At 41.2% G+C, this 26710-nt stretch overlaps 1 protein-coding gene across 8 annotated transcripts in view; it reads right to left on the bottom strand.

Moving 5' to 3' along the window:
- Positions 1–26118, bottom strand: part of git2a (G protein-coupled receptor kinase interacting ArfGAP 2a) — a 38520-nt gene extending 12402 nt beyond the window's left edge. For 5 of the 8 annotated variants that reach the window (XM_007901857.2, XM_007901861.2, XM_007901864.2 and 2 more), the window contains exons 1-14: positions 25786–26118; positions 20382–20515; positions 19527–19639; positions 18442–18547; positions 16332–16418; positions 15471–15601; positions 14382–14476; positions 13608–13653; positions 10813–10864; positions 10108–10180; positions 9435–9532; positions 9166–9277; positions 5435–5574; positions 3360–3509 (exon numbers count right to left, since the gene is read on the bottom strand). In XM_007901857.2, coding sequence (XP_007900048.1) covers positions 3360–3509; positions 5435–5574; positions 9166–9277; positions 9435–9532; positions 10108–10180; positions 10813–10864; positions 13608–13653; positions 14382–14476; positions 15471–15601; positions 16332–16418; positions 18442–18547; positions 19527–19639; positions 20382–20515; positions 25786–25837 — 1389 coding nt within the window. In that variant the 5' untranslated portion in view covers positions 25838–26118. The remainder of the gene's footprint in view (positions 1–3359; positions 3510–5434; positions 5575–9165; positions 9278–9434; positions 9533–10107; positions 10181–10812; positions 10865–13607; positions 13654–14381; positions 14477–15470; positions 15602–16331; positions 16419–18441; positions 18548–19526; positions 19640–20381; positions 20516–25785) is intronic. The other 3 variants (XM_007901858.2, XM_007901866.2, XM_007901859.2) reach the window with 2 other exon arrangements.
- Positions 26119–26710: the final 592 nt, after the last annotated feature.

The raw sequence follows: 26710 nt of genomic DNA, 5'->3' as shown, positions 1-26710 counted from the left end.
ACTATAGGATATGGCGCACTATATGTGCAATGATAAAACACAACAGCTGAAAACATTTAGAAAGTTGCCTCATTATAGGACTTCCCTTGTGTTCAGAACACATCAAGCAGCTATCATGTGGAACACAAAAAGTATCAGCTTTGGAGGAGATAACTCATTTTTTTCAAGTCTTCTAACTTGCAATGATATAAAAACACCATAGGTTTGCTTATGGAATAACAAGGCATAATGTAGTATGAATATGGACCATTACATTCAGTCCATTTGATCTCATGCTTCCAGAATATCCTACCGTTTTCCCATCACAGTATCAAGCTTTTTTCCAGTCTGCTGACCTCAAGCAACCTTCCTGGAAAACCTATTCCAGTCATTAATTACTCCGTGGGTAAACAAATATTTCCTGGTGTTTGTTCTAAAAATGCCCTTGGAACCCTAAACCTGAGTCCTCTTGTTTTGTTGTCTCAATGCATCCTTTCTCAATCCTATTTAAAAACTTGATAAGGCATCTCCTTTCAAGACTGAAGAGTTCCAGCTTGTCTAATCTTTGCTCATAGCTCATTCCTCTAACACTGGGCAAAAATAAAATTCCAGGAATTGATTTTGAAGAACAAAAAAAATATATTGGGAGGAAGAAAATGGTATATTCAGTGAAAATCAGGATTTATTTTGGAATATCAAAAAAACCTTTCTAGATCAAGCTAGATACAGAGTATTTTTTTCAAAGAAAAATAATAGCTGCACAGAAAGGTAACAAATCCGATCAATATTTTCACACCAAGTATGAAAATGTGTTGGAATGTGATGCTCACATCCTTAAACCTAATCTGCTTACTGCCAGGTCTGGAAATGCATACGTATAGCAATGTAATGCATGCTTATTGCTGGAGCTGCTCTACTAGCCTGTGCAATGAGCAGGCATTCCAGAACCCACTCACCTGTGTGTGCTTGACACACACACACACACACACACTCAGCACATAAAATTGCAAATTCAGTTTTTAAAATGAAATTTGGAAAGTTTTTTTTTAAAAACAGATTGACTTTTACTCCCTCAAATCTCCCTGGATATTTACTAGCGAAAAACAGTAAACAAAATCTATTTTAATGCTCCTTAAGTATGAAGTAAAAGATGTTTTGCAAGTTTATTGAAACCCAACCACCTCACAACAGCAGAGCAAATGCATTTAGTCAGTCAAAAGGAATCTCAATCAACAGAAGCCACCGAGGACAAGCTTGAACTTGCTGCTTATATTCTGCAGAGAGAGAGATGAGATAGATCGCAAGTCATTTGAGCTGCACTAAAGGACACCAATAACACAAACCAAAACCCATAAACCTGCAGTGGACTAAAGGGGGAAAAAAATGAATTGGGTCACAGGTGAGCAATGTTTCATCAACCAACATTATAAGTCACAAAAACTGCAGCAATTTTAATAATACTACATTACGTTGGCATGAAACTGCAGCAATTTTAATAATACTACATTACGTTGGCATGAAACTGCCAGCGAAATAAATGTATGCGGGAAGAATGGTCCACTATTTTGTATAGGTATACATTTACTAACTGACTAAAAACAATTTTAAAAGTGTGTTCAATGTTGCCACAAGTGGTCACAATATACGAGGAAGGGGAATAATAGACGCTTGAATAAGAAGAGCTGATATTTGATACCATTCGCTGCATATTGGCTATTTCATCTAATCCAACCTGTGGCCCGTGGGCCGGAAGTGGCTTGTGAGGCTGGCAAGAAGTGGCCCGCTGAACATTGGCACCAGTCCAGATGAGTCCATTACAAATCAACGCTTTGTTTCCAGTAGCTACCGAGCAGCGTTACCATTGGAGTGGACATCAATCCAGAAATACTCAATCAAGAAAATGTATTTGGTCAGTTGACAAAAGATTGTCCACCACTGATCTCTTCCTTAGTCAAAGAGTTTCAGCCCATTTGTTCATTAGTAGGACAGAATGAGCCAAAATAAATTGCGGCTCTGGGAGAAATCTGAACAGTTTTTTTTGAACAACAATGTAATTAAATTGGAAATGTTGACACCTTCTGCACTCATTACCCTTTTTTAAAAAAAAATATTTTGGGGAGAATGTCATCCCAAACTGTTCTGATGTTTTCACATACATGTGAGTTGAATTGCTCAGGTTCGTTGCCATTCCGCAGGGAGACCTTGTGCAGCTTCTGTTACATCTTGGCGCCACGCGCTGTAATTTCAGATCCCTCTACTGCCAGCCTGCTAGCTATTGTAAAAGGAGATTAAATATCTACCTAGTTTCAAAACCTGAACTTATCTGTAAGTCCATGACTCAATTTTCAATCAGGACTCATTGCACCTGTATAATTTCACTTTCTAGTCAACTTGTCTGCAGTTATTTTATACAAGCCACAAGAATCACAAACTCAACCACTTTGTACAATTCCACACATGCCTCTGGTATCCCAACAGTCTTTCTCCCAGCGTGAGCTTAAACACAGGCCATTTGACTGCGAAGACCATCCTTGCACACACGCATGCTGGGTAACAGCAATCAGAAACAAGACAGACAGGCTAATCACGCTACCAAACCTGGCACCAAAAAGAAACATAGTAAAGTTGGCCTGGCTAGCACAAAACTTTTAAACATCAACATGAGGTCACTGTTGAATACATTCTTCTGCTTTGGTCTGATGCCCTGTTGAGAAAGAGAAATTTTGGCTGCAAATGCTCAATACAGTTCTAATGGTTGTCTTTAAGAGGAAAATCACAGCAAGCTGTAAGATCTATTCACTCTATTCAGCTGCAGGAATCATTACGTCTCCAGCAGCAGCCTGACTCACTGTAAACTTTTAAGATTAAGAGCAGCATTTCTGTGGTGCAAAGATAATAATTGATTTTAGAATTTGCTTGGGGGAATAAAGTTCCTGGGTTTCGGGGATTACTCAGCATGTTGTATTTAACATCAGAAAAGCAAAGTCATTGACATTACGTAAATTGAGGTTAGAAAGCAAATTGCTTTTGCAAAGATGCATATAACAGGTGTTAAAATGCCACTTCCCAGCTCAGGATCGAATCACAGAGTGGCAGAAAACAGGAAAAAAGACCTAGAAAAGAGGCAGTTTCCTGAATTATCATTGTATGCGAAAAGGGCAAATATTCCAACCCCTAGAATAAAAAATGGAGTTAAGGACAAAGATAAAAAAAATCAGATTTGTAAAAAAATTTATACAGTCGCAAATGATTACTACATAGGGATCAAAGCCCACTGTATTGATTCTGAACCAGCAGCTCTGACAAATGATCTGCCCTGGTAGCAAAGTACACGTGGTTATTTAAGGGCTAAGCGAAGAAGGGTTTGAAGATCCGCTTACTTTTTTCTGCATCAAGCGCAGCTCGTCACTTAGGTTATTGTTCACCTTCATCAGCTGCTGAATCTTCGCCTCTGAAGCACTGAGTGCACTCTTTACCTCCAGATATTCCTGCAATGTAATCGGCCCATCCGACAGGTCAGAGTCCATGCTCTACAACAGACAGATTTACAGGAGCATATCGGTTGGAAAAGCCTCTGCTCTGCAGATGTAGGGATATAAACGCTCACAATTTTTAGCAATTGACACTTGCAGTTGCTTAACTTTGAGGATTTGGTCCCTTCTTTCCAACAACAACAACAACAAGATTCCATTTATAGAGCGCCTTTCATGTCGGGAGGACGGCCCAAGCGCTGTACAGTTGGGTCAGGACCCGAGCAGGGGGGAAATGGTCAGGGTGAGGGGAGGGAAGGGAGGGAGCGAGGAGGGGGTAGAGAGTCGAGAGGGGAGCTGAAGGCACGGTCAAAGAGAAGGGTCTTGAGACCGGCCTTGAAGGAGGAAAGGGAGGAGGTAAGGCGAAGGCACTGGGGGATAGAGTTCCAGAGCCTCGGGGCTGAGAGGCTGAAGGCCCGGCCACCGATGGTAGGGCGGTTGGAGCGGGGTATGTGGAGCAGACCGGAGCCAGAGGAACGGAGGGTACGGGCAGGTAGGTAGGGGGATAGTAGGTCAGAGAGGTAGGAGGGAGCGAGGCCGTGAATGGCCTTGTAGGTGACGATGAGGATCTTGAATTCGATCCTCTGGGGGATGGGGAGCCAGTGGAGGCGAGCGAGGGTGGGAGTGATGTGGTCCCGAAGCCTGGTGCGGGACAGTACACGAGCTGCAGAGTTCTGAATGACCTGCAGCTTGTGGAGGGAGGTGGCGGGAAGGCCGGCGAGGAGCGTTCCCATAGTCCAGCCTTGAGGTGATAAAGGCGTGGACCAGGGTTTCAGCCGCGTGAGGGGTGGGGTAGTGCCATAGTCTGGCGATATTCCGGAGGTGATGGAAGGCGGTGCCAGTTGTGGCACGGATATGGGGGAGAAAGGACAGCTCAGGGTCAAACAGAACACCGAGGTTCCTGATGGCTTTAAGAGGTGGAGAGTGCGGCCTTGGATGCTGATGCTGTCAGCGCCTGAGGTGCGGAGGCGCTGACGTGAGCCAATCAGGAGGGCCTCAGTTTTTCGCACGTTGAGCTGAAGAAAGTTGTCTCTTGTCCAGGACTCGATGTCGGACAGACAGCTGTCAGGACATCGGTGTTCGTGGAGTTGAGGGTAGAGGAGGAAAGGTAGAGTTGGGTGTCATCCGCATACATGTGGAAGTTAACCCCATGTCTGCGGATGATGTCACCACAGGGGGAGCATATAGAGGGTGAAGAGGAGGGGACCGAGGACAGAGACCTGAGGGACACCGCACGAGACAGTGCGGGGGTGGAGGAAAAGCCATTCGTGGAAACAAAGTGAAGACGGTGGAGAGGTATAACCTAACAGATTTACTTCAATTGCTGAAACAATAATCACTGCTACAATTGCTGTATGGGCGTCAACCAGTGCTCAACCCAAGCCTGACTGAAGTTATTCTCCATGCAACGAGTGGTCAATAATAAGCACTGCACATTTATTCACACAACCCAGTTGTCAATAAATTACTGACTTCCCAATAATTCATTGACAACTGGAAAGTCAATCAGTTTACATTTAATGTTGTCACTATGTGAAATTCCTTCCTCTCCAAATTTATGGATTTCTATGGATTATGGAGCAAATTAATGTAACTAAAAGATTTGCATATTAACAGATGAAGAATTAGCACATTGACAGCTGTGAAGTGGCAATTTAAAGTTTCCTAGAAATCTGACTGTCTTCACTTCATCTGAAACCAAACCCCTGTAAAACTACTCGAGTAAAAACTACTTGCCTTGCAAGACATCACCATTTTCCCCACATCCTTTCAAAAAACACAAATGCCAAATTTAACCACTTGAGTTATCTGAAGGAGATTGCAGATCGTGAAACACATCAACTGGAATTTTTGTGTCTGTATTAGCTTTGGTTATGGTACTGCTCAACTCTGATCTCTATCAGAAGAATCTGTGCGAAGGTTACCTTGGCTCGGTTTGCTTTAACTGATGGTTCATGGTCTGTGTCCTCGTCTGAGGCCACACTGTCGTAGTCTGGTTGGTCGTTTTCATGACTCTCGCTGCCGTGACGATCGTTAATACTCTTTAATACAAGTTCCACGTTATCTGTAGGATAGAATAAATAAAAACAGCTCCTAAACCAAGGAATCTTCAGGAGGCTCAAAATGCACAAGTTTAATTAAATAAAAGAACACTTACGTACTTCAGCAGTCTTCAGTTCTTTGAACTGTTTTTCTCACACACCTACACACAACAGTAGCCTCCAGTCTGGATATCACAGAGATGGAGTGCCCAAGGCTTTGTGTATTGCTAGGTGGCTAAACCCCGTGGCAGCCCTGCATTTTTCAATTCAGTTGTAACCAATGCACAAGTAGGTTGGAGAGGTAGGGAAATACAAGGAGTGGCAGAAATTGTAGACGAATGTGAGGATCTTGAAGTCGATCCATTCTATGATTAGGGAGCCAGTGAAGCCTTGCAAGGACTCGTGTGATGGAAGTACGGAGTAAGTATATAGGCGGCGGAGTTCTGAGTTTGTTTTATTTAACATCACTGGGGAAAGTGAAGCTGCTGAACATCCAAACAGTTCATTGAATTTTGATATATAAAAAAACTGAAGTACCATATATACAGCAAATAGAAGGTTAAAACCATCGAGATCAAGGTTGTCCAATATTTTAGCCACATGTGGCGAATTGGGAATACAGGTTTGGCTAAACTGCACTTTTGATTAGTAAATAAAAACAACAACAACTTGCACTTATATATAGCCCCTACGCAGGGTCCCAGAGCACTTAAAAAAATGAGTAATAAGACTCCATCATTAGGTGTGTGATCTCAGTATTCATATTCACACACCTTATGCAGGTGTACTTTGACCTTTTTGTGTGTTTGTCTGTAAAATGGTAAGACAAAAGAGGAGCATGTTGCTGACGCAATCTGCTGCTGCTGCAAAGTGGAAATATAACTGAGACCAACTCTGTTGAAAATGTGTCAAAACACCCTGACTGAGGGCGATTATGTGATTTTGAGAATTGCCGCTGCCAAGATGTGTCCCATGCATAATCTGGCCTGCCTTTGTGAGAGGGTTTCTGATACTGTGGAACATATTCTAGTAACTTAATGTTTATTTTACCAATGACAGGCCACATGTGTTATGGATTTGTCTCCATCTGAATTCATGCCCAAACTTATCACCCAATCAATTTCCCTTTGTTAAAGTTGACATTAATAACTCTTGAATGAACATGCAGGGAGAGAAAAGAAATATAGAAAGAATTATAGCTGAGCATAAAAGTGGGCATTATACATCAGAAAACATCCATGTATGTCAGAGGCAGTTTAGACGACAAGGAAAATGATACAGGTAGCTATTTTGCTGACAACCTCAGTGCTTGTTTGACAGCTAGCAGAGTTCAAAGCCTAGTTTTCATTGATATTCACCCTCAATGAGTGAGTTTCAATGAAGAGAGGGAGAAGGAGTGAGCCAGAAGGAGGGAGAGAATGCTTTTCACAATGCTCAAAAGCATGTCCTGGCACAGTTAGAATAAGTAACAGTTCTGAAATCACAGATATGCCACCAGAGGTTTTGCTTTCAGGAGAAGGGAGCAGAGGCAGACTGAAGCTCACCCAATTTCATTATTGAATGCTAAAACCTTAACATAAATTAAATATTTTTTTCAATACATGTAACAGAATAACAGAACTCTTCCAAACTTATTATGCTTTAACTTCCAATTGGTTTAAAAGACAAATTGAAGTTACAATGCAATGCACTAAAAAGATAGATTGTGGTTAAAGAGTATAACCAGAAAGTTACTGGACAGCAGTCTTGACCGTCACTCAGTAGGAGATCCTTAGGCTGAATTCAGAAGTGTGTTTGGCATTAGGTTCTGGAAAGACCATTGTCCATTCTTCCAACAATAGCAATACAGTTTCCACCATCTCTGAACTATAAAGCGATCCACTGTACCCTCAATGAAAGTCATTTCCCTTACACCAGCTGTTGCTAAGCATTGTCACAACTCTACCACTTCCACGCTTCATGGGTAGGACCCGGGCATTTTTCACTGAAAGCTTCACATGTTGATCTCCATGCATGCACGTTTTCATCTGAGTGGAAAAATAATAATTTGGTTTCATCTGACGGCAAGACGTTACTCCAAGAATTATAGTTGCTGAATGAAAAGAGAAGCAGGCAGAAAAAAAAAATACGGCTTTTTTCTTGCGTCTTCACCTCCATATATTCACTGAAATTCTTCAATGGTGTAAGCCTTAAGTCTTAATCATTAGCATGGCATAGAATTTTTTTTTTTAAAACTACAGAAAAACAGCTGTCAAATGAAGACTGAACTTGCTTTTTTTTGTCCTGTAACAGCTTACATTTTTAGACAATGGTTTTCTTCTATCGCGGGTTCCATGCCTCAGGTTTGCTTTTTTAAAAAAATAAAAGACAAAAGAAAGCACACGTACCAAACCTGCAACTAAAGGCTGTACATCTCGATTCCGCCCAAACCCCTCTCCACTCCATTCATGACCTCGTTCTCAGTACAGAATATCCAACTTTCTAACTTTGAGCAAGTCAAATATTTCCAAGAATCACACGGTTCCCACTTCCTGCAGTTCATCTCATTTTCCAGCAAATATTAAAGTGTCCACTTCTTATAAAACATTTCATATTTTAACTCTCTTTCATGATGATCAATTCTGCCACCAAATATCCTTGCAGTAGATTTCACATTAACTTCCGTTTGCAAAAAATCTACTCAGAATACCATGTTATCATGCTGAAATACTTTGAAGATATCACATCAACAGTTTGCAAGAATTGGTAACCAACAAATTTATTTTCTTTTAACCTGCTCACCACAATTCAGCATGTAGTCTAAGCCAAAGAAACATCTACATACTTGTCCTTCCCTGTGGAAGAAGCAGCCAAAGTTCTTCCAAACTCCAATCAAAACTGGGAGCTTTACCACCCTCACTGCCAACACACTAAGATAATTTACTTAGCTTTGCTTTTATCTTCACAAAACATCCTCTGCTAATAGGGTGACTGAATAGGAAAGAACTGTACTAGCATTTCTGTTCATTTAAAGCACATTTCTGGCCATGCCACAGCTGAAAAGCCTTCAAAGAATTGTAGGAAGTGAGGGAGCCCAGTGCGATTCATACCTGGTACTATTCCATGGGCAGAGAAACAGCCCAACACTGCACAAGAATATGTCCTTAGCAATCCGTTACAGGTACAGTGTAGGATTTTAGAGAGGGAAACGTGTGAGAGAAAGTCAGAGAGGGACAGAGAAAATACTATAGCAATATAATAACTCTTGATGAGAGTCTTTGTTGGTTAGCACTGTAGCTAATTGGTATTTTGCATGATGACCCACAAAGTTTCCTTTTCCACAATAGGTTTGATTAATGTAGATAAATGGCTCTTTACCCTTTCACCAAGCAATGCTACAGTAAAAGAAAATGGGTAACTTGATGTACACTTTCGCTCACAAATTCCATTTTGCAGTGCATACTGTAAAGTGCTTTGGGACGTCCTCCCGACGTGAAAGGCGCTATACAAATGCAATTTGTTGTTGTTGTTGAAATGGGCCACATCAAATGTAAGGATTATTATTTTTATTGATATTATTCAGAGTCCACTGTGTAAACTGCAGTGCATTTTGAAACTAGATGAAGAACACACACCTTTGGTATTTGTGATGGGATTCCCCAGCTGTCTCCGCTTTGCATCACTTAGAATATCAATAACTAGAGTAGCAAACTCATGGGCATTAAAGCGAGCCAGCTTCTGTCTTCCCTGCAATCAATAAAACAAAATACAGATAAGAGTAGCATTCATTGAGGCAGACAGTGGCTGTCACAGAATCACTGGAATAAGAATCATGTGATAATTCAGTAAAGCCAGCTTCTCCCTTTAGTAGGTTTGCAGTAATAAACCACAAAAAGAAACTTGCCTGATTCCTAGTTGATGAGTACTCTGGGTTTACAGGAAGGAAGGGGATGACGGTTGTCTCAGTTACCAGGGTGCTGTGGTTTTGAGTTGTCAGCCAAACTGCACACAGGAAAATCAAATTAGCACAAAGCACAATTCATGCAGCTTTCTACACAACACACTCAACATAACCCAGATTGCAGATCTATCTGGCTCAGGAAACGGACACCCAAGATCACAATGGTTCGACTCGATTCAGATATTCCATTGCCAAGTGCTTATTCTTGGAACCCCAAGGACACCCCGCTTACCTCGTCCCCAAGCAGGATAGTCAATAGCTGGGCATTTGAGAAGTGTTGACAAGTCAAGTTTGAGCCTCACTAGGTAGTTAGCAAGCTCTTCTTGCAAGCTTCTGGTCAGGAGCACAACTCACTAGGAAACGTGTAAGAGTGTTGCCATTATCTTTCTGCTCACAGCTCGGACATATCCCTACCCACTGAGCAATCATTCCACAAGTTGGAAGTGCAGATCTTCAGCATTCATTGCTTACCTCTCTACCTCTCAATCAAGGTGGATACAAAACCCTGGATATATGTACATGTAAGCTTTTCTTAGGAAGAGGTACCCAGGATAATAGCAGAAGTGTGAAAGTGATTGCTACCACACAGCAGACCCACATTCAAACTGAACCTCACCTGCATCAGTTTCCCTTCGGTCTACTTCATCATATACATCCATAGCCAGCTCTTCAAACAAGTGATTACTCAGCTGAAAGCAGAAGCAAGAACATTTCACAATTTCAGGAATACAATAAAACCGGACACAATCAATGCTGTGTCCACATTCTCCCAAAGGCATCCCCAAAGGCTTTCTCATTAGAAAGAAACACAAGTCAGACGATTAGGTAGGAACCCAACACCCATTTTTTGGAAAAGAGTCTAATGAGGTGTTTTGCCTTTATTGATTTCCATGTCCACTCTGTTTATTTTGCAGGATGCTTTACAGCATCCAGCATGGTCTTCTACTATTAGAAAACAGCTGCATGGCACAAACATGCTTCATTACCTCTTGGAGGCAATTTAACTAACCCTTATTTGTATCTATAGCTCATGCTCAGGTGGCTCCATTGTTGCTGTGTTCATACCAGTATCTGACACACTCCAGATCCTAATAATAATACTTGTATTTGATACAGCACTTTGCCACGTCATCAGAACATCTCAAAGCACTTGGCAGGATTTACTGTAAAATTTTGTGACATGTATTTGTGGGTGAATGCAACAGCCAATGTGAGCAAAGCAATGTCCCACAAACAGCCATGAAGGGACTGACCAATTCTGTGTTCGGAAGAAACACGACTTTTTTTTTAACGAAATATATTTTTAAAAAAATCAACTTACCGACTGTAATTTCCGTTTCGCTGCCTTTGCCAGTTCTGACAAATCTAAACTGCTGAACAAAAGGATAAAAAGCCTTACTGAAATATCCAGGCAGATTCTAGAGAGGCTTGAACAGTTTCCTGGAACAGCACTGCTATACAAACCAGTGAGCATAGTTAAAGAATGGCCACAATGATACACGGGTGTTGTTAACTATGAAGAAAAGATCTTAACCATTCTGCTAAAAGCTGTTTAGTCGGTTTCTTCACTGTCCCTTTGGGACTAACGGCAAACCAGCATATCAATCGTCCAAGTAAATTACTTGAGCCCTTATTTGATGCAGTGATAAACACGTATGCGTGTGTGTGACTGAAACAGGTATCAATTAGGGAGGGTGGTTAAGACCAAGATTCTGGAGTGATTGAAAAAANCGCTTGATGCTGTACCGAGAGGGCAGTATTATGGGTATTCTGGACAGATTAAATCAACTGGGCTAAATAAATAGAATCAATTCAGTTTTGCATCTGATAAATGGGCTTTCATCCAAAACACACTTGTAATCAATCATGCAACTAAAGAGGACTACCTGACGAGAACAGCTTTTATATTGCTCATCTTCCATGCTGGTTTGTACATGTGATAATACTGGAAAGTCCCAGGGCCTATACAGGTTTAGTCTAGTCAGACTGTTTTTAAAAACAAACTTTCCACTGATGACTTAATGGGTAAGTAGTAAACACACCAGTGTGGTGCTATTGAAATTAGTATAAAAATAGTGGAAGGTGAGATTTTTGTTGATGTGGTTACAAATCATAGGCAAACATTAAAAGAAACTACTGCAAAAAAAGGGATGGATTAACAGGAAAACCGACCATTGCAATATTGGGTTGAGATATGCTAGGTTCCCGAATTGCTCACGGTTTTCTAGGTTCCCGAATTGCTCACGGTTTTAGCCAATTCATTACCAAAAAAAGGTAATTTTTTGTTGAATATTGGAAAATAACATGTCTCAGATGCAGATTTTTCTGCAATACCAGAAAAGAGCTGGGTGATGTTGCAGGCTCATTTTAGAATGTTTAACATTAATCACACTATTGTAACACTGCAGCTTTGATTACAAGATTAAGCATGATGGAAACAGAACACAAATCATCTTTGGAACAAGAGGAGTAGAATAACTGTGACAGATGTGTACTTACAGACGCCTTTTATTCCAAGAGGTGCATTTAAGAAGAGTACAAATATATCAGTTCATTAGTCTATATAATCAGAATGGAAACATCACTGCTAACATGACCAGTATGACCATTCGATCTTTAATTCCTACAAACTAAGCGCCATGAACCAAATAAGTGATATTGCCTCAATGATCCCTCTCTCCCCTTAGTAGCTGTGGAATACATAAACAAAGCCACAAATCCAGATACTAGAGTTGGAAAGCAGAAAATAAGTGTTTGGTTGTGACCTTAACCATATCATTTGACTCATCCATATTTCAACTAGTTGTCCCATTACCACCAGAACAGTCAAACAGTGTTGTGCTCACTGTATCAGTGTCACACTGATGGAAATCGAGTGTAGGGGAAACCATGTTGAAATCAGATTTTTCTGAAGTGGAGTGAGTATCTTATCCGTGGTCAAGTTCTTGCAGCAGTTGATAGTAATCCCTCCAGTAGTTCCAGAATTCTCACTCAGAGGCGACAATGCTACCTGACTGAGCCAGACTGTCACAATGAATGTTACACAGCACACAAACAGGCCATTCAACCAATGTAGGCTTTTCCAAAGTGAACCTTTCGTAACGATTCAAACTACAACCTCAGACATTTCTAGAAGTAGACCAGTAAGATTTGCAATGTAGTGGTGGTAGAGAGGGAGAGTAAACAGGGGGATTAAAAAGACGTTATGAAAAAAAAAGGAAAGTAGTGTGCCCCCCTCCATGCTTCTGAACTGTGTATCCTGTAATGGTTTCACTATTGTATCCTGTTCAGTTTGGTCAAAGAACCATACTCTGTTGATAATGGGACATTACTAAGTTCCAAGGCCATTTTACTCTTGTACATCTCTCCTTAACTTTGCAATGGCGGTGTAATGAACCAGATATTCCAGCAGATGGCACCGCTACAGTTGTCATGGCCTGAGCCACTCATTCAAGACAGAACTTTACTGGATAGAAATAATACAATCAGAATAAAAGCAGTAAAATTACTGTAGCAAAAGACCTCGATGATTATGCGAAATGCAACAAATTGCATGTTTTCAAATACTGAGCAACAAATTAATGCTACTTTCCGAGGTTGCCCGGTCCATGTTGGATGTGCACCACACTTTTCCCTTTGGTTTCCTAGCTGGAGCAATAATTCATGAACTGTGTATTTATCTTTGCACTTCAATACAGCGCTATTCTACCTTTAACTGTTCTACTCTCATTTGTAGCACAGAACAAGATTCGGGGATTCTATGTCGATCACATCCACCCTCTACAGTTCCAGGACTACTAACCCTGGCCACTGGAAGGAGCTTTGGACAGAGGGAGAAAATCAGGCACTTTTTACACATTATTGCACTGACATTTCCTTTCAACTACATCACGCAGTGACATTGCTTCACGCAGGGATATCATCAGTATCATATTTCCACAGGTTAAACCATGTGTTGATCAGATTACACCGAGAGAAAGGTTTAGATTTGTTTATGGTGTTAATCTACAACGGCAATGGTGACATTGAAACTCTAATGTGCAATTTTTTTTAAAAAAAAGAAAAAACATTTTATCTTCTCTCTTTCGTTAATACAAAAAANTTGCAGGGCTTCACCTGTCAGCCATTTGTGGGATGATGAAATTTTGGCCATTCTTATGATCTGGAATAGAAAGGAAGAGTTATTAAACTGTTGCATTTCTAAAGCTTACAAAATAAATTTGACCTTAGCTAGCTAGTAACTGGATAAAATATCTGGTTCCAGCAAATGATAGATATATGGAGAGTTAGTTTTAATTACACATATAAAAAATACTTGTAATTGATACAGTTCTTGATCTCATTAAAACGCCTCAAAGCACTTTAGAGTTACTAGTTATGTAGACAAACAGCACATAATCTACATCAGAAATCGATTGACACACAGCAGAAACAGCCAATTGTACTGATTCCTTTTTGGTGAATTTGGTTGATGAGGAAGGAATATTTAAACCATTTGTGGGATTTTTAAAATCCTTCAACCACCAGAAAGGAATTTGTTTTTTAATGCCCGATTTGAAGGACAATACCTCCGACACTGGTGTGCCAATCGAGAATATGATGTAAACTAAAAGGTTTAAATATGTTCCACACTAAAAGGTTGCAGTGTGTTACACAAGTTACTCTCTCAACCACAAATACAACTGGAATGAGATTTTCTTTCTCTTCCAGAAACGTAACCTGGCTTTCTCTTCTTGCTTTTGAAAAGCAAATTCTGACTATAGCCTCCAAGTCACTTCTATGCTCCTCCCACTTTTTGCTCAGTGTCCACTGTTCCCACAACTAAGCACTTTGTGACATTCTTTTACGCAAAAAACCCCATTAAAATCCAAGCTGTTGTTTCGTCCTCACCTGGTTTCCTTCCACAGAGATAGAATGCCAGTCTGTCTGTGAGCTCATACTGGATCTCAATCAGGCGCTCTGCAAGCTCATGGTGGCCAGCTTGTCTGCAAGACCGAATTTTAACATTCAGCATTAGTACATTCACATTGTAAATGAAGACGAGGGATTGTTCATGTTAAAATATGGCAAATGCTCCAGTAAAACGTGCTATTTTTCAGAACTACAGCTGAAACGTATTAAAAGTTGTACAGCAAAAGCAACTTTAGTGGGAAGAGCTGAGCCAACACAACATTGGAACAACCTTTCAAATAGGAAAGCCAACAGTGGAAAAATGGGTGGTGGGGGGCAGCAGGGCTAGAAGGTTGCTGCACGATTGTAACAACTTAGCTTACTGATATACATCTTTGAAAAATATAAAAATAAAACTGACAATTTATTTATAGCCATCAATTTATAGTAAACTGGATTATTTAATTATTTAGCACTCCTTTGTCACACAGATTTATAGCATGTGCAACAAACTCACAGATCCAATAAGCCCTTCAATATCTGACTGTTACACGGAACTAAGACAGAGGGATCTTTGTAGTTGGGCAGCCGTTGAAGCATTTGAATTGTTCACAGTACCTCTGGCTAGGTTGGGAAAAGGATGAGGGTTGAATCTTCATCTTCTTGCTAAGATCAAATCAGTTTGACAGGTTTAGCTAAGATGTTGATCCAAGGAACTTGATGCTCCGATAGAGTAAAACAAGAGGACACAAGTTCAGAGTTGCAAAGGGCAATTTCAGGAAGTATTTCCTTACCCGGAGGTTAATTAACAAAAGAAACAGGTTATTAGGAAGGGTAGTTGAGACCAGGACATTGATTCATTTAAAAAATGTCTTGATGCTGTGATGAGAAGATGGTGGGGTGGGAATTCTGAGAGGATATGATCAAATGACCATCTTCACCTGAACAATTTTGTGAAATAAATAGGCAGAGATTAACATTTGGACCAGGGAAGATAAAGAAATGAGGAGCAGGACACAATTTAACAATGCAGTGAACTGTGGAACACAACCTCAGTCAATTTTTTCCCCCTCAATTTCAAAAGCTGACCTTGCGTAATCAATTGGAGTCTTGCCATTGGCGTCAGGAGAGCCAGGGTCAGCTCCATACACCGCGAGTAGCTCAGCCTGCAGGGTCTGCCCGGCCTTGCTGGCCACGTGAAGAGGAGTATTTCCTTTCTCCTATAATAGAAGAGGAATAAAAAATATACATCAGGAGGAGCTGATGTAGTTTTAGTTTCATACAAGAACTTGAATTTATATAGCGCCCTTCACCCAGCATAGCGTTCCAGGGTGATTCACAGTAGTGGTGTCCAATAATCCACGGATATGAAGATAGCTGAAAACAGATGATTTAACAGGAAACATCAGGCCTTAATTGGGATTGCTACATCATACATGCCAGTTACCCTCATGTAATTTCTTGCTCTTTTAATCACTGACCATTCTCCAACCAAGAGTGAAAAATTGAAACTGCTCCTCCCAAATCCGATAATACTGGATGATAATAATAATGATCCTTGCATTTGACACAGCACCTTATCATGCTGTTGAGACTTCTCAAAGCATTTCACAGAATACATTGCAAAGTGAATTGACTGTATATTTTGTGGGCGAAAGGCAGCAGTCAATTGCGCACAGCAGTGGCCCACAAACAGTCATGGATTGAGTGACCAAATTATTATTATTCTTTTTCTAAGGGATAATTACCCCCAGAAAGTGTTCCACCAATTCAACATATTCAAAATACACAAAAACCGAGGACTTACAAAAAATCAGCTTTGAAGTGTTTTGCACTCCGAGTTCCAACAAGGGATGAGTTTCAACATGAACATTATGCATTAAATCACTAGTTCCAGTGAGAAGCTACAGGAACATGAAAAGTAGGTTTAGAGTTACATTGGACACTTACAGGATGGAAGAAATTGGCTTGAGCCCCTGAGGAGAGCAGTCGCAGACATGTCTCCAAATTTCCCGTCCGTACACTCGAGTGCAGTTGCTGAAATAAATATCATCTAATCGTTAGGGATCAAAAGGAATTGTTTTTTAAATAGTACACAATAGCCAATAAAAAATAGTTTTATAATTAATTCCCAAGAGTAAGGAAGTGTGGCATTATTTTATTTAAGTATATTACGAATATTACATCTGAACATTTGCAGCACATAATCCAGGTTACTATGTCGCAGTGGATATTTCAATCCATTAATGTCCGTTGCCAATTAAATTTCCAATGTGCAAAAGTATTTGGTCACAACACTTAAGAATTAAGCATGTATAACATAACACAAGCTGCAGACCATCCAGACCTGTACAATTGGTGTCCTATCTCTCACCATGGTCTGTAGGGCTATCACCCTAATTTTCAATCAAACTGACTGAGCCACTCCCTCTGCACAGCAAACACTATCGTGCTTAACATCGCCCGATGGATCTGCCCCACCATTTAGGCATTGTGCCCCGCTCACTGGGATTCCATCCATCTCGCCGACCCCTCACCACCACCACCTTTAAAGCCTGCTTTAAGACCCATCTTTTCAAACATGCATTCAGTCACCTTTCTCCAACCTATCCTCAGCTTCATCCCACCCCCAGCTCAGGCTGCCAGTCTGCAGCCTGAAGCTTTCAGATGTCTGCCCGACATGAAAGGCACTATATAAATATAAATTAAGAAATTTTAATTCTTCAATGCAATCTCAATAACAAGCCTGAACACCTCAGAAGCCCAGGTAAGCCAACAAACCATGACAGTCCTCTTCCTTGCGCAACAGCCTAAGAACATTTTTAGAAGAATATTTCCATGTCAGCTATCTCACCAGCACACTGAAAGTTTCTGTAATGCTAACTGTTCATCGCTGCTAAGTATCAACTCAAATATTTACTTCATTGCCATCCCCCCATAAACATTATTTGCTGTTAGTTAGTAATGTAAACTGCCCACTTAAAATTAGTTTTGTTTTCAAAGTTTTTCTTCTGTTGCCAGTAGAATGCTTCAGTTGTGTTGAAGGTCCTACACCACCAGATAGGATGGGACATCCAAAATGGCAGGACTCCTAACCTTGACCTTCTTGTGGAACAAGGACTTATCTGGAGGGGAGTGGGCGGAGAGGAAAAGAGAGCAAGGAAAGGGTGGTTTAGGGTTAGTGCTTTAGGGTGGCATATATCTGCCCTTCAAATGACGACTCCAAGAATGCTTGAAAAAAAAATGATATCACCATCCCAATAAAACAAGAAACAAAATTTGTCTTCAAAGTTATAAACATTTCATTCTAACAGTAGATTCTTAGTGGGCGATGTGTATAAAAAAAAAGTATGATTCAAACATCTCAAAAGCAAACCTGGACTCTACTCTTTCTGTCTGTTCAGACAAGCACTGCTTAAATATTTGTTGATTTTCTAGGTTCACAGAGTTGTTTCATTTGATTCAGTTACAAAACACTGCAATGAACAAGTTCATAACAGTAATACAGAAGCACCTCAAGACATTTAGTTTAAATTTTGGCCAATACCCAAACCTCTATACTACTTGTGTGCGACTCTCGTAAGTCTCCAAAACATTTTATGTTAACTTATGTTTCTCCTGCCACATCAGCAGTACTCTTACGCAAGTGACCACATTATTATCTGACCATGAGGAGCTCCAGAAGCAAGTCTGATCTTGTCCTAACTAAACACAACCACAAACAAGTGTTCTAGGATACAACACTCGATAACAATCACAATAGCTCTGTACCACTGAGTGAGCCCAACTCCCGCTCTTAAGTTTATCAACACAGGTTTCCATATGTATTAAATTCTATTACATTAAGGAGTTTTTTGTACATTTGATAAAGAACATGTAAAATAGTTTAAATAGTTTTAAATATAAATCAAACTGCATTTGTAAACAGGATGGATGCTTATATAATCAACACAAGACACTTTAAGACAAATGCCAGATCAATGACATCCCATTAGGGCACAAGGACAGTCTTTTGATGTTTTGAGGCGGTTTGAATGATGTTTCCCAGGAAGATGCTTACCGTACTCAGGTCTTTGGCAGCAATACTGTCATCTTCACGGCATGGTAAACGATGGACAAAAGCCAGCATCTGATATTTTGCTCGGATGAATTCTGATTTATTCGAGCTGCCCATTTTTTTGGAAGAAAAAAAAGTCTTCAATTTATCTGACAAAGCAAACTCAACAACAACAACTACTTGGATTTATATAGCGCCCTCCACGCCGGAAGGCGTCTCAGAGCGCTTTACAGTAATTGATCCCGGGGCCGAGCCAGGGGGAGGGGGGAGGAAGGTGACCAAAGGCACGGTCGAAAAGGTCTTCAGCAGAGACCTGAAAATGGGAAGGGAGAGAGCGAGACGAAGGGAGTGAGGAAGGCGGGGAGGACTCGGGGGACAAAGAGGAGGCCAGACCCGGAGGAACGAAGGCAACGGGTACTGTTTTGAGGAGAGACGAGGTCAGAGAGGTCGGGGGGTGCAGAGGAGTGCAGGGACTTGAATACAAGGGTAACTCATTGTTAAAAGTAACATCTTCTGTAGTTGGAACCTAAAAAGGTGGCTAACTCTTTTCTTCACAAAGGCAAACTGAACCAAGACCCCGGTATCATTGTAGTAAACTTTCGTTGCATTCTTTACAGCCTTGTAGTGTTCGGACCAGACTTGGATACAATAGTGCAAATTTAACCAAGATTTTCTACAAATTCAAATATCACCTCCTCACTGTTATACTCTATATAAAAGCTCAGGGCACCATTAGCACTTTTTATGCCCATATCTAGCTGTATCGATACTTTTAGAGATTTGTGTGTTTGAATCCCCAGATCTCTTTGCACCTCTATTCGGCTTAGGTTCCCACCATCTAGGTTATAGATGGCACCTATTTTTTCTACCAAAGTGAATTACTTCACTTCAATAAATAGATAACTACATATATAAATAGAAGATAATGGTCAACCATCATCTGAAAGCAGACCATTGGTTAACACTGTGGGTGTGATGCTTTATTCTGCTGTGAAGATGATTAAGACCAGCAGAATGCTTAGATGCTGATCGACCCCCTTTAATTTCTATTAGTCACAGCTTTTCCTTGACATAAAAGATGTACTCACTGTACTTTATCTTGAGGATTGGCTTTGCGCTTTCCGCTCATTGCAGATGTGGGATCTAGTAAGGAGTGCTCCCAGATAGAATTAGCTCCATTGCTAACAAGAGTCTGCACCATCTGTAATCAGAACAAATTTTGCAGTGAGGTTCTTACGATTTAGTGTAGATCTGCTATCAGCTTATTGAACGCCCGCTGTAACTGTCTACTTTTAAAGGGAGACAATCATTTCCAGCGGCATGCAAAGTGGTTCCTCCACAGCCTGTGCAGATTGCACCAATATTCTGCAAGTATAAATGATAAACTCAGACTTCCCGTGTAAAACAATGAAAAAGCAGGATATGTTACTGTTGTCTCTTCCTTTTGAGGCAAAAATTCAAAGATTACAAAGAAGGTCAGCACGGAAACAGGCCACACAGACCAACCAGTCCGTGCTGGTGTTTCTACTCCACGCGAGTCTCCACCCATTCCTTGCTCCTGTTCTCTTATGTGAAGAAATAGATTTCTCTTGAATACATCAATACTAACTTATTCAATCATCGTTTCAGGCAGCGAGTTCCACAATTCCACTACCCTCTTTAAGATTCTCTTTAAGAATCCTCAGTCGCTATTTTGTATTTGTGTCCTGTGGTTACGGACTACCCAACCAGTGGAAACAACCTTTTAATGTTAACCTTATCAAGCTCTTTTATAACTTGAAACACTTCCATTAGGCCTCGTTTACATGTCTGTTCTCTAGCAAAAAATAGGCACTAACCTATCCAGTGTATAATTCACGCAGAGTTTGAGATTGAGGGAATAAACAGTTTCAGGCAAATTGTTGAAAATAACCTATGATTAAACCCCATAAAGGGCTCCTTACCAGTAGCAGCGTGGGAGGCCAGGGTGTGTGTGTCAAGTGTCGCACCTGGGAAATATGTCTGCCCAGACTGCGGTGTACGCTACAGCAGTCATCACAAATTAACACTCCTCTGTTTATTGATGCCCAGCGAAGATCTGAAACAGACAAGTTAAGAAAAATTAGTGAGGGGAGAAAAATTAGTAAGGATAACCACAGATTTGAATTATTTGAAAGGGTAACAAAAAGAGTGGACAAGGGTAATGTGATAGATGTAATATATTTAAATTTCCAAAAGGCGTTCGACAAGGTACTGCATAATATACTATTGAATAAGGTCAGAGCATGTGGAGTCAGGGGAAAATTAGCAGAATGGATAGCAAGCTGGCTACAAAACAGAAAACAGAGTAGGGGTAAAGGGTAGCTACTCAGACTGGCAAGGCATGGGCAGCGGTGTTCCACATAGATCGGTATTGGGACCACTGTTGTTCACAATATACATTAATGATTTGGACTCGGGAATCAGCAGTTACAATTTCAAAATTTGCTGGTGACACCAAATTGGGGGGACTAATTAATACAGAGGAGGACTGCAACAAATTATAACAAGATATTAATAAACTTGCTGAATGGACATTTATATAGCAAATGCATTTTAATGTAGAAAAGTGTGAGGTGGTACATTTTGGTAGAAGGAATAATGAAGTCACGTACATCCTGGAAAATAAAAACCTAAATGGGGTAGAGGAGCAAAGGGTTCTACGGGTACACATATACAATTCACTAAAAGAAGCAATGCAGGTTGATAAGGCCATTAAAAAAAAGGCAAACCAGGCATTGGGGTTCATTTCCAGAGGGATAGAAATGAAAAGCAGGGAAGTTATGGTAAACTTCTATAGTACCTTGGTTAGACCACACTTAGAACACTGTATGCAGTTCTGGTTTCCACATTATAGAAGGGATGTAGAGGTACTGGAGAGGGTGCAAAGGAGATTCAGAAGAACTGTCAGGAAAGGCTGAAAATGCTTGAACTCTTTTCTCTTGAAAAGAGGAAGGTAAGGTGTGACCTGATAGAGGTCTTTAGGATTATGAAAGGTTTTGATAGGATAGACATAGGGAAGATGTTTCTACCTGTGGGGGAAACCAAACCCAGGGGTCATCAACAGAAAATAGTCACAAATAGATCAAATAGGGAAGTTAGAAGAAATTTCTTCACACAGAGTAGTGGGAATGTGGAACATGCTACCCACAAGGAGCTGTTGAGGCAAACAACATAGATGTATTTAAGGGAAAGCTAGATAGGTACATGAGGAAGAAAGGAATAGAAGATTATCCTTGAAGGCTTAGTTGCGGAAGGGCAGGAGGAGGCTCATGTGGAGCATAGAGGACGTGAAACTAGAAAACGTGAAAAGCGCTATATCAAATGCAAGGATTATTAGTATTTATTATTTTAAACACCAGCAAAGACCAGTTGGGCTAAATGTCCTGTTTCTGTGCTGTATATTCTAGTATATTCTAATGTATTCTAATGTATTGACATTCACTGTCTGAAGTTATTTAAAACATAACCACTAGAACAAGGAGTGCGCAATCTCTTTCCAAGGAAATGCACCCTGCTCATCTAATTATGAAAAGACTGGCTTGTCCACCATCAACAGTGTCTTGGAGTACTGCAGACCTGAGGCCAATAATTTCAGAAATTAGGTATAAAGTGTGCATCCCTTCGGGGGAGAGTGGACAATCCATTGCAGACAAATGCAAAATTTGACGTGCATATGTGGAACTCTGGTTTGGAGACTCTTAACTACGGTAATGGATTTCTGCATGTTTCAAGAAACCCAGCAGACCAAAACCATTTTAAAAAAAGTTCAGTAGTCTCAAGGATACCACAAAAACAGAAGTAATCATATGCATCACTGCTATCTACCAAAGGGATGAGGAAATAAACTAAACAGAAAAGCAGAACTTGATTTACATTGTTGTGTCGAGCCAATATAGTGCAAAATTTCACAATAGAAATAGGCCTCTGAGCCATCTACAACAACATTATACCTTTTACCGATACAGTATACAGAAACAAGCAACATCAACTTTCATAGTTCAGCAAAACAGATTTATAGTTTAGAAATCAGTCCAGGTTCTGTCACCTATCCTGTTCCAGTCAAAAATAGTCAACAAGCATCATAATATTTCAGCAAATTCTTCCCTTCAGAACATACGCTGGAGGGCCCAGCTGTGGGCTTCTTTCACCATTTGCACTTGAAGATCTTGCTTCATGAGGGAAGGAACAACAACAACAAGATTCCATTTATAGAGCGCCTTTCACGTCAGGAGGACGTCCCAAGGCGCTGCACAGTTGGGTCATGACCCGAGCATTGGGGGGAAATGGTCAGGGTGAGGGGAGGGAAGGGAGGGAGAGAGGAGGGGGGAAATGGTCAGGGTGAGGGGAGGGAAGGGAGGGAGCGAGGAGGAGGAAGAGAGTCGAGAGGGGAGCTGAAGGCACGGTCAAAGAGAAGGTAAAACTACAACTGGTAACTTTTCTGCCACATACTGTTTTCTAAATATTAATTTGATGTTTTCACAACATACCAAATTGCACCTATCACACGGCTGGAGCTATACATTAACTTCCTGCTATCAGTCTGTTATTTACAAACATGATAATCAGAATAGCTGAGCATACATGGAATCCTTGCAGAACAACCATTGATTCCATGATCTCGCTAGCTATTATGGGACAATCATGTTAGCTACAAGTGTTTCACAGTGTTCTTGTACAGACAAATTCCAAAGGGCAAATCTGCCATTTTTAGTTTAGTTAAGACAGCCATAAAATAATCTGATGAAAATAAAAAATATGAATTCCGAAGCACTTGGTAGAGTGGGGAAACAGAAGGAAATTAAGTGCCAGTCATTCCTGGGGTATTCACATGTACCTCCTGTTACCTGCTACACTAAACCATGCTCTAAGCTGGGGAAACTAAAATACAAATGTGCTGTCATCTTCTGGCCTCTAATACAGCTCATTCTGAAAATAGTTACTCATATATATATATATATATTTAAAAAATCATGTTTAAACTAGCTCAGCGTTAACTCTCTATGATATTTCATACGGGTATGATTGTTCCTCTTTTCACATTTTAAAAACGTGACTTTTCTGCAAACTGGTAATTCTATGGAGGTTAATATATCATAACTAACCTAGAGAACAAACATCAATAATCTTTGTCCTCAATTCAGTGTGTATTGCAATTATCCTCTTCGAGACATCAGTTTTGAATTCTACTATGAATCAGGTGATTTAGATCAATCTGATAAGGGAGGCCCAATATGAATCTCCAATTAAATTCCTCAACAAACTATAAAACTGAGCATGTGTCAGCCTGATCATTTTACAAACTGCTCTGTGACAACACTGAATAAAAATATTATGAGCAGATTTACTTTGATCATACCAGCTTGTACAGTATTTGCTGTTACTTGACTCTGAGTCAACAGACTTTTGCAGCCCTTACTTAACTGGTTCCAAGCTTTTTTTTGTACTAACCCTACTACACTGGGCTTAATAATCCCTTTAGGCACCCAGACAAAAACGTTTCTTGTTCTCCTCCAATCACATGATGGCCAATCTGCATTCCCTGGCATGAGGGGATTTAAAAATAATATACCAGTTAACCTATCAAATGTCAATATGATTAAACAGCATGGGGATAGTAGTTTTGAATTTAGTGAGCAATTATTGCTTTCTAAATGAAGTATTGTACACTGCTGCCAACCTTTGTGCAATATAAGGAGTTAAGACAGTCTGCAAACCCCTGAAACATTAACCTGCAGTGGTTTCCTCTGCAACACACAAATGAACAGTTTCCAATTGTGAGGCCAAATAAGGGAACAGACCAAAGAGTATATGAAATTAGGAAGGTGGGTTACAACAGACACAGGAATATAAAAACACACTAACAAATGCCAAAATTAGGTCATATTTCCTTTCATGTGAACCTAACCTATTATTCACACAAACATACCACCTGCCTCACTGAGCAAACAGACGCCAACCCACAAACTTAGCACATCAAGTCAGGCATTCATGATTTGCAACATTTACTCTAATTACCCAAAAGGTTTTATTCTACAAAAATATGTCACGTTGCACGAAAATGTGCAGCTCTCACTGCAACAGACCATTATTGTTAATATAACACTCTGCTTTTACAAAATGCTTTTGGTCAACTGCTTTTAGTGTTGGCTGAGAGGTGGTTTAAAAAAGTTAGGCTCATCAGCACAAAAGACAAATTTAATATCATTTGGAGCACACCGTGCCCTTGCAAAAGAAAGCGTTTCAGCCACTTTATTACAAAAAAACTGCTAAATTACTGGATGAGCCAGTGCATTAAGAAGCCAGACGGAGTGCAATTCAAACACACCAAAACATTATTCTCTTTGCCGCTTTTCTCTACGGCGCTCAAAGGAAAGCGACCAGTTTTGACAACCTGTGCGAGACACAGAGCCGGTGGAGTTTGGTGTGTTTGAATTGCACTCCGTCTGGCTTCTTAATGCACTGGCTCATCCAGTAATTTAGCAGTTTTTTTGTAATAAAGTGGCTGAAACGCTTTCTTTTGCAAGGGCATGTGGAGGCACTGGGCGCAGTGGATTATAATAATAATAATCCTTGCATTTGATATCGCACTTTGTCGTGTAGTTTGAGACGTCTCAGAGCCCTTCACTGAATATATTGTAAATAATAATAATCCTTGCATTTGATATAGCGCTTTTCACGTCGGGAGGACGTCCCAAAGCGCTTCACAGAATAGACTAAAGTGAACTGACTGTATATTTGTGGGCGAACGCGGCGGCCAATTGCGCACAGCAGTGTCCCGCAAACAGTCGTGGATTGAAAATGACCAATTTAATTATTGTAGAGTGGAGTGACTCAAGTGTTTTGGAGAGTAAACACGGCAGCCAATTAACCAGGTGTGTGTGTGTGTGTGCTGCTGGTTTTGCCTTGTCCCTTCCTTCCCCTCTTTCAGGTCAGGACTGAGGACCTCCCTCCCTCCCTCCCTCCCAGCCCTCGGTTGGGCGTGGGGGCTCCACCAGCGTTAAGCGCTCGGAGACGCTATCCTGCGCGAAGGGAGCAGCGTCAATGCTTGTTGTTGTGGTGGTTTCTCGCTCGCACGCGTGCGGGGGCGGGTGTGTGTGTGTGTGTGTGGGGGGGGGGAGAGAATCTAAAATGACAGGTGAAGAAGAAAGGGGATGGGGGGGGGGGGGAGCAATCAAACAGGTTTCCTGGGCCGCACCTCCTCGGCTGGATTTCGCTGAAGTTTAGTTTCCTCTCAGCAGAGCTGTCCGGGGGGGGCCCACGTGAACGGTATATATTTATATATCATAAATAACCCCCTCTGCCTCTCTCCCTCTCTCCCTGACTTACCAGAGACGCTGCAGTCGGCGCAGATCTCGTTGCTCCTCAGCCTTTTCGACATGGGCAGCGCGAGCGAGGCAGCGGGCGCCGAGCCCTTCGAATGCTCTCTCTCTCTCTCTATATATAATATATATATATATATGTGTGTGTGTGTATGTATATTAATGTCTATAATAATGGAATAAGAACCAGGCTTGGGAACCGAGGACGCGCAACTTTTTTTCCCTCTCTCTCTCTCTCGAAAGGCGGTTTTAAACGCGAACCGCCATTAACGGTCGCTTCAGCACGAGCTCCTCCTGACAGCCGCCGCCGCTCGAGCTCGTTTTGGAAACACCGCGCTGCACCCCGGGATCGTGGAGGACCACAGGCGGGGTGCAGCAGTCCTCCGAGGGGGGGGCGTATTGAATGCCCAAACTCCACCAAACCAAAAGTAGCCCAATATAATATCACGCGTCGCCCTTCTGTATATATATATATATATATAGGGGCAGCAGAGTTCAGGTGAGTGCTTTTTTGAAACTGCGTGAGAAAATGTCTTCAAATGAGGGAAAAAAACACGCTTTGCGGGTTTAAATTTGAAATGTTTTTTATATTTTAAAAAATAGGGCCACACGCACGCACGCGTCACGCAAACCCGCCCAAATTGGGCGTGAACCCGCCAAACCCAATCGGTGTGGGTGAGGGGGGGGGTGACGTCGGAGCGCTGCATTCCGGGATAGTGGAGGACCTGGCGGAGTCCTCCGAGCGCCGCATGCCGGGAAGGTGGAGGTCCTGCGCACATCCCGCGCCGCCCTCCGAGCCGAGCCGCGACCAAAGAGCGAGAACCGGTGGAGGGGGGGGGGGCTTAAAAGTGGTGGGTTTTAAATGGGGGGAGAGAGGAAGAGGAGGAAGACAGACAGACAGACAGACAGACAACCTGACGCACATTGATGGG

Source organism: Callorhinchus milii, unplaced genomic scaffold (assembly GCF_018977255.1).
Source record: "Callorhinchus milii isolate IMCB2004 unplaced genomic scaffold, IMCB_Cmil_1.0 Scaffold8, whole genome shotgun sequence".
In the NCBI taxonomy this organism is placed as follows: Eukaryota; Metazoa; Chordata; class Chondrichthyes; order Chimaeriformes; family Callorhinchidae; genus Callorhinchus; species Callorhinchus milii.
Note: the sequence above shows the minus strand (reverse complement) of the source record. Positions and strands in the feature narration are given on the sequence as shown.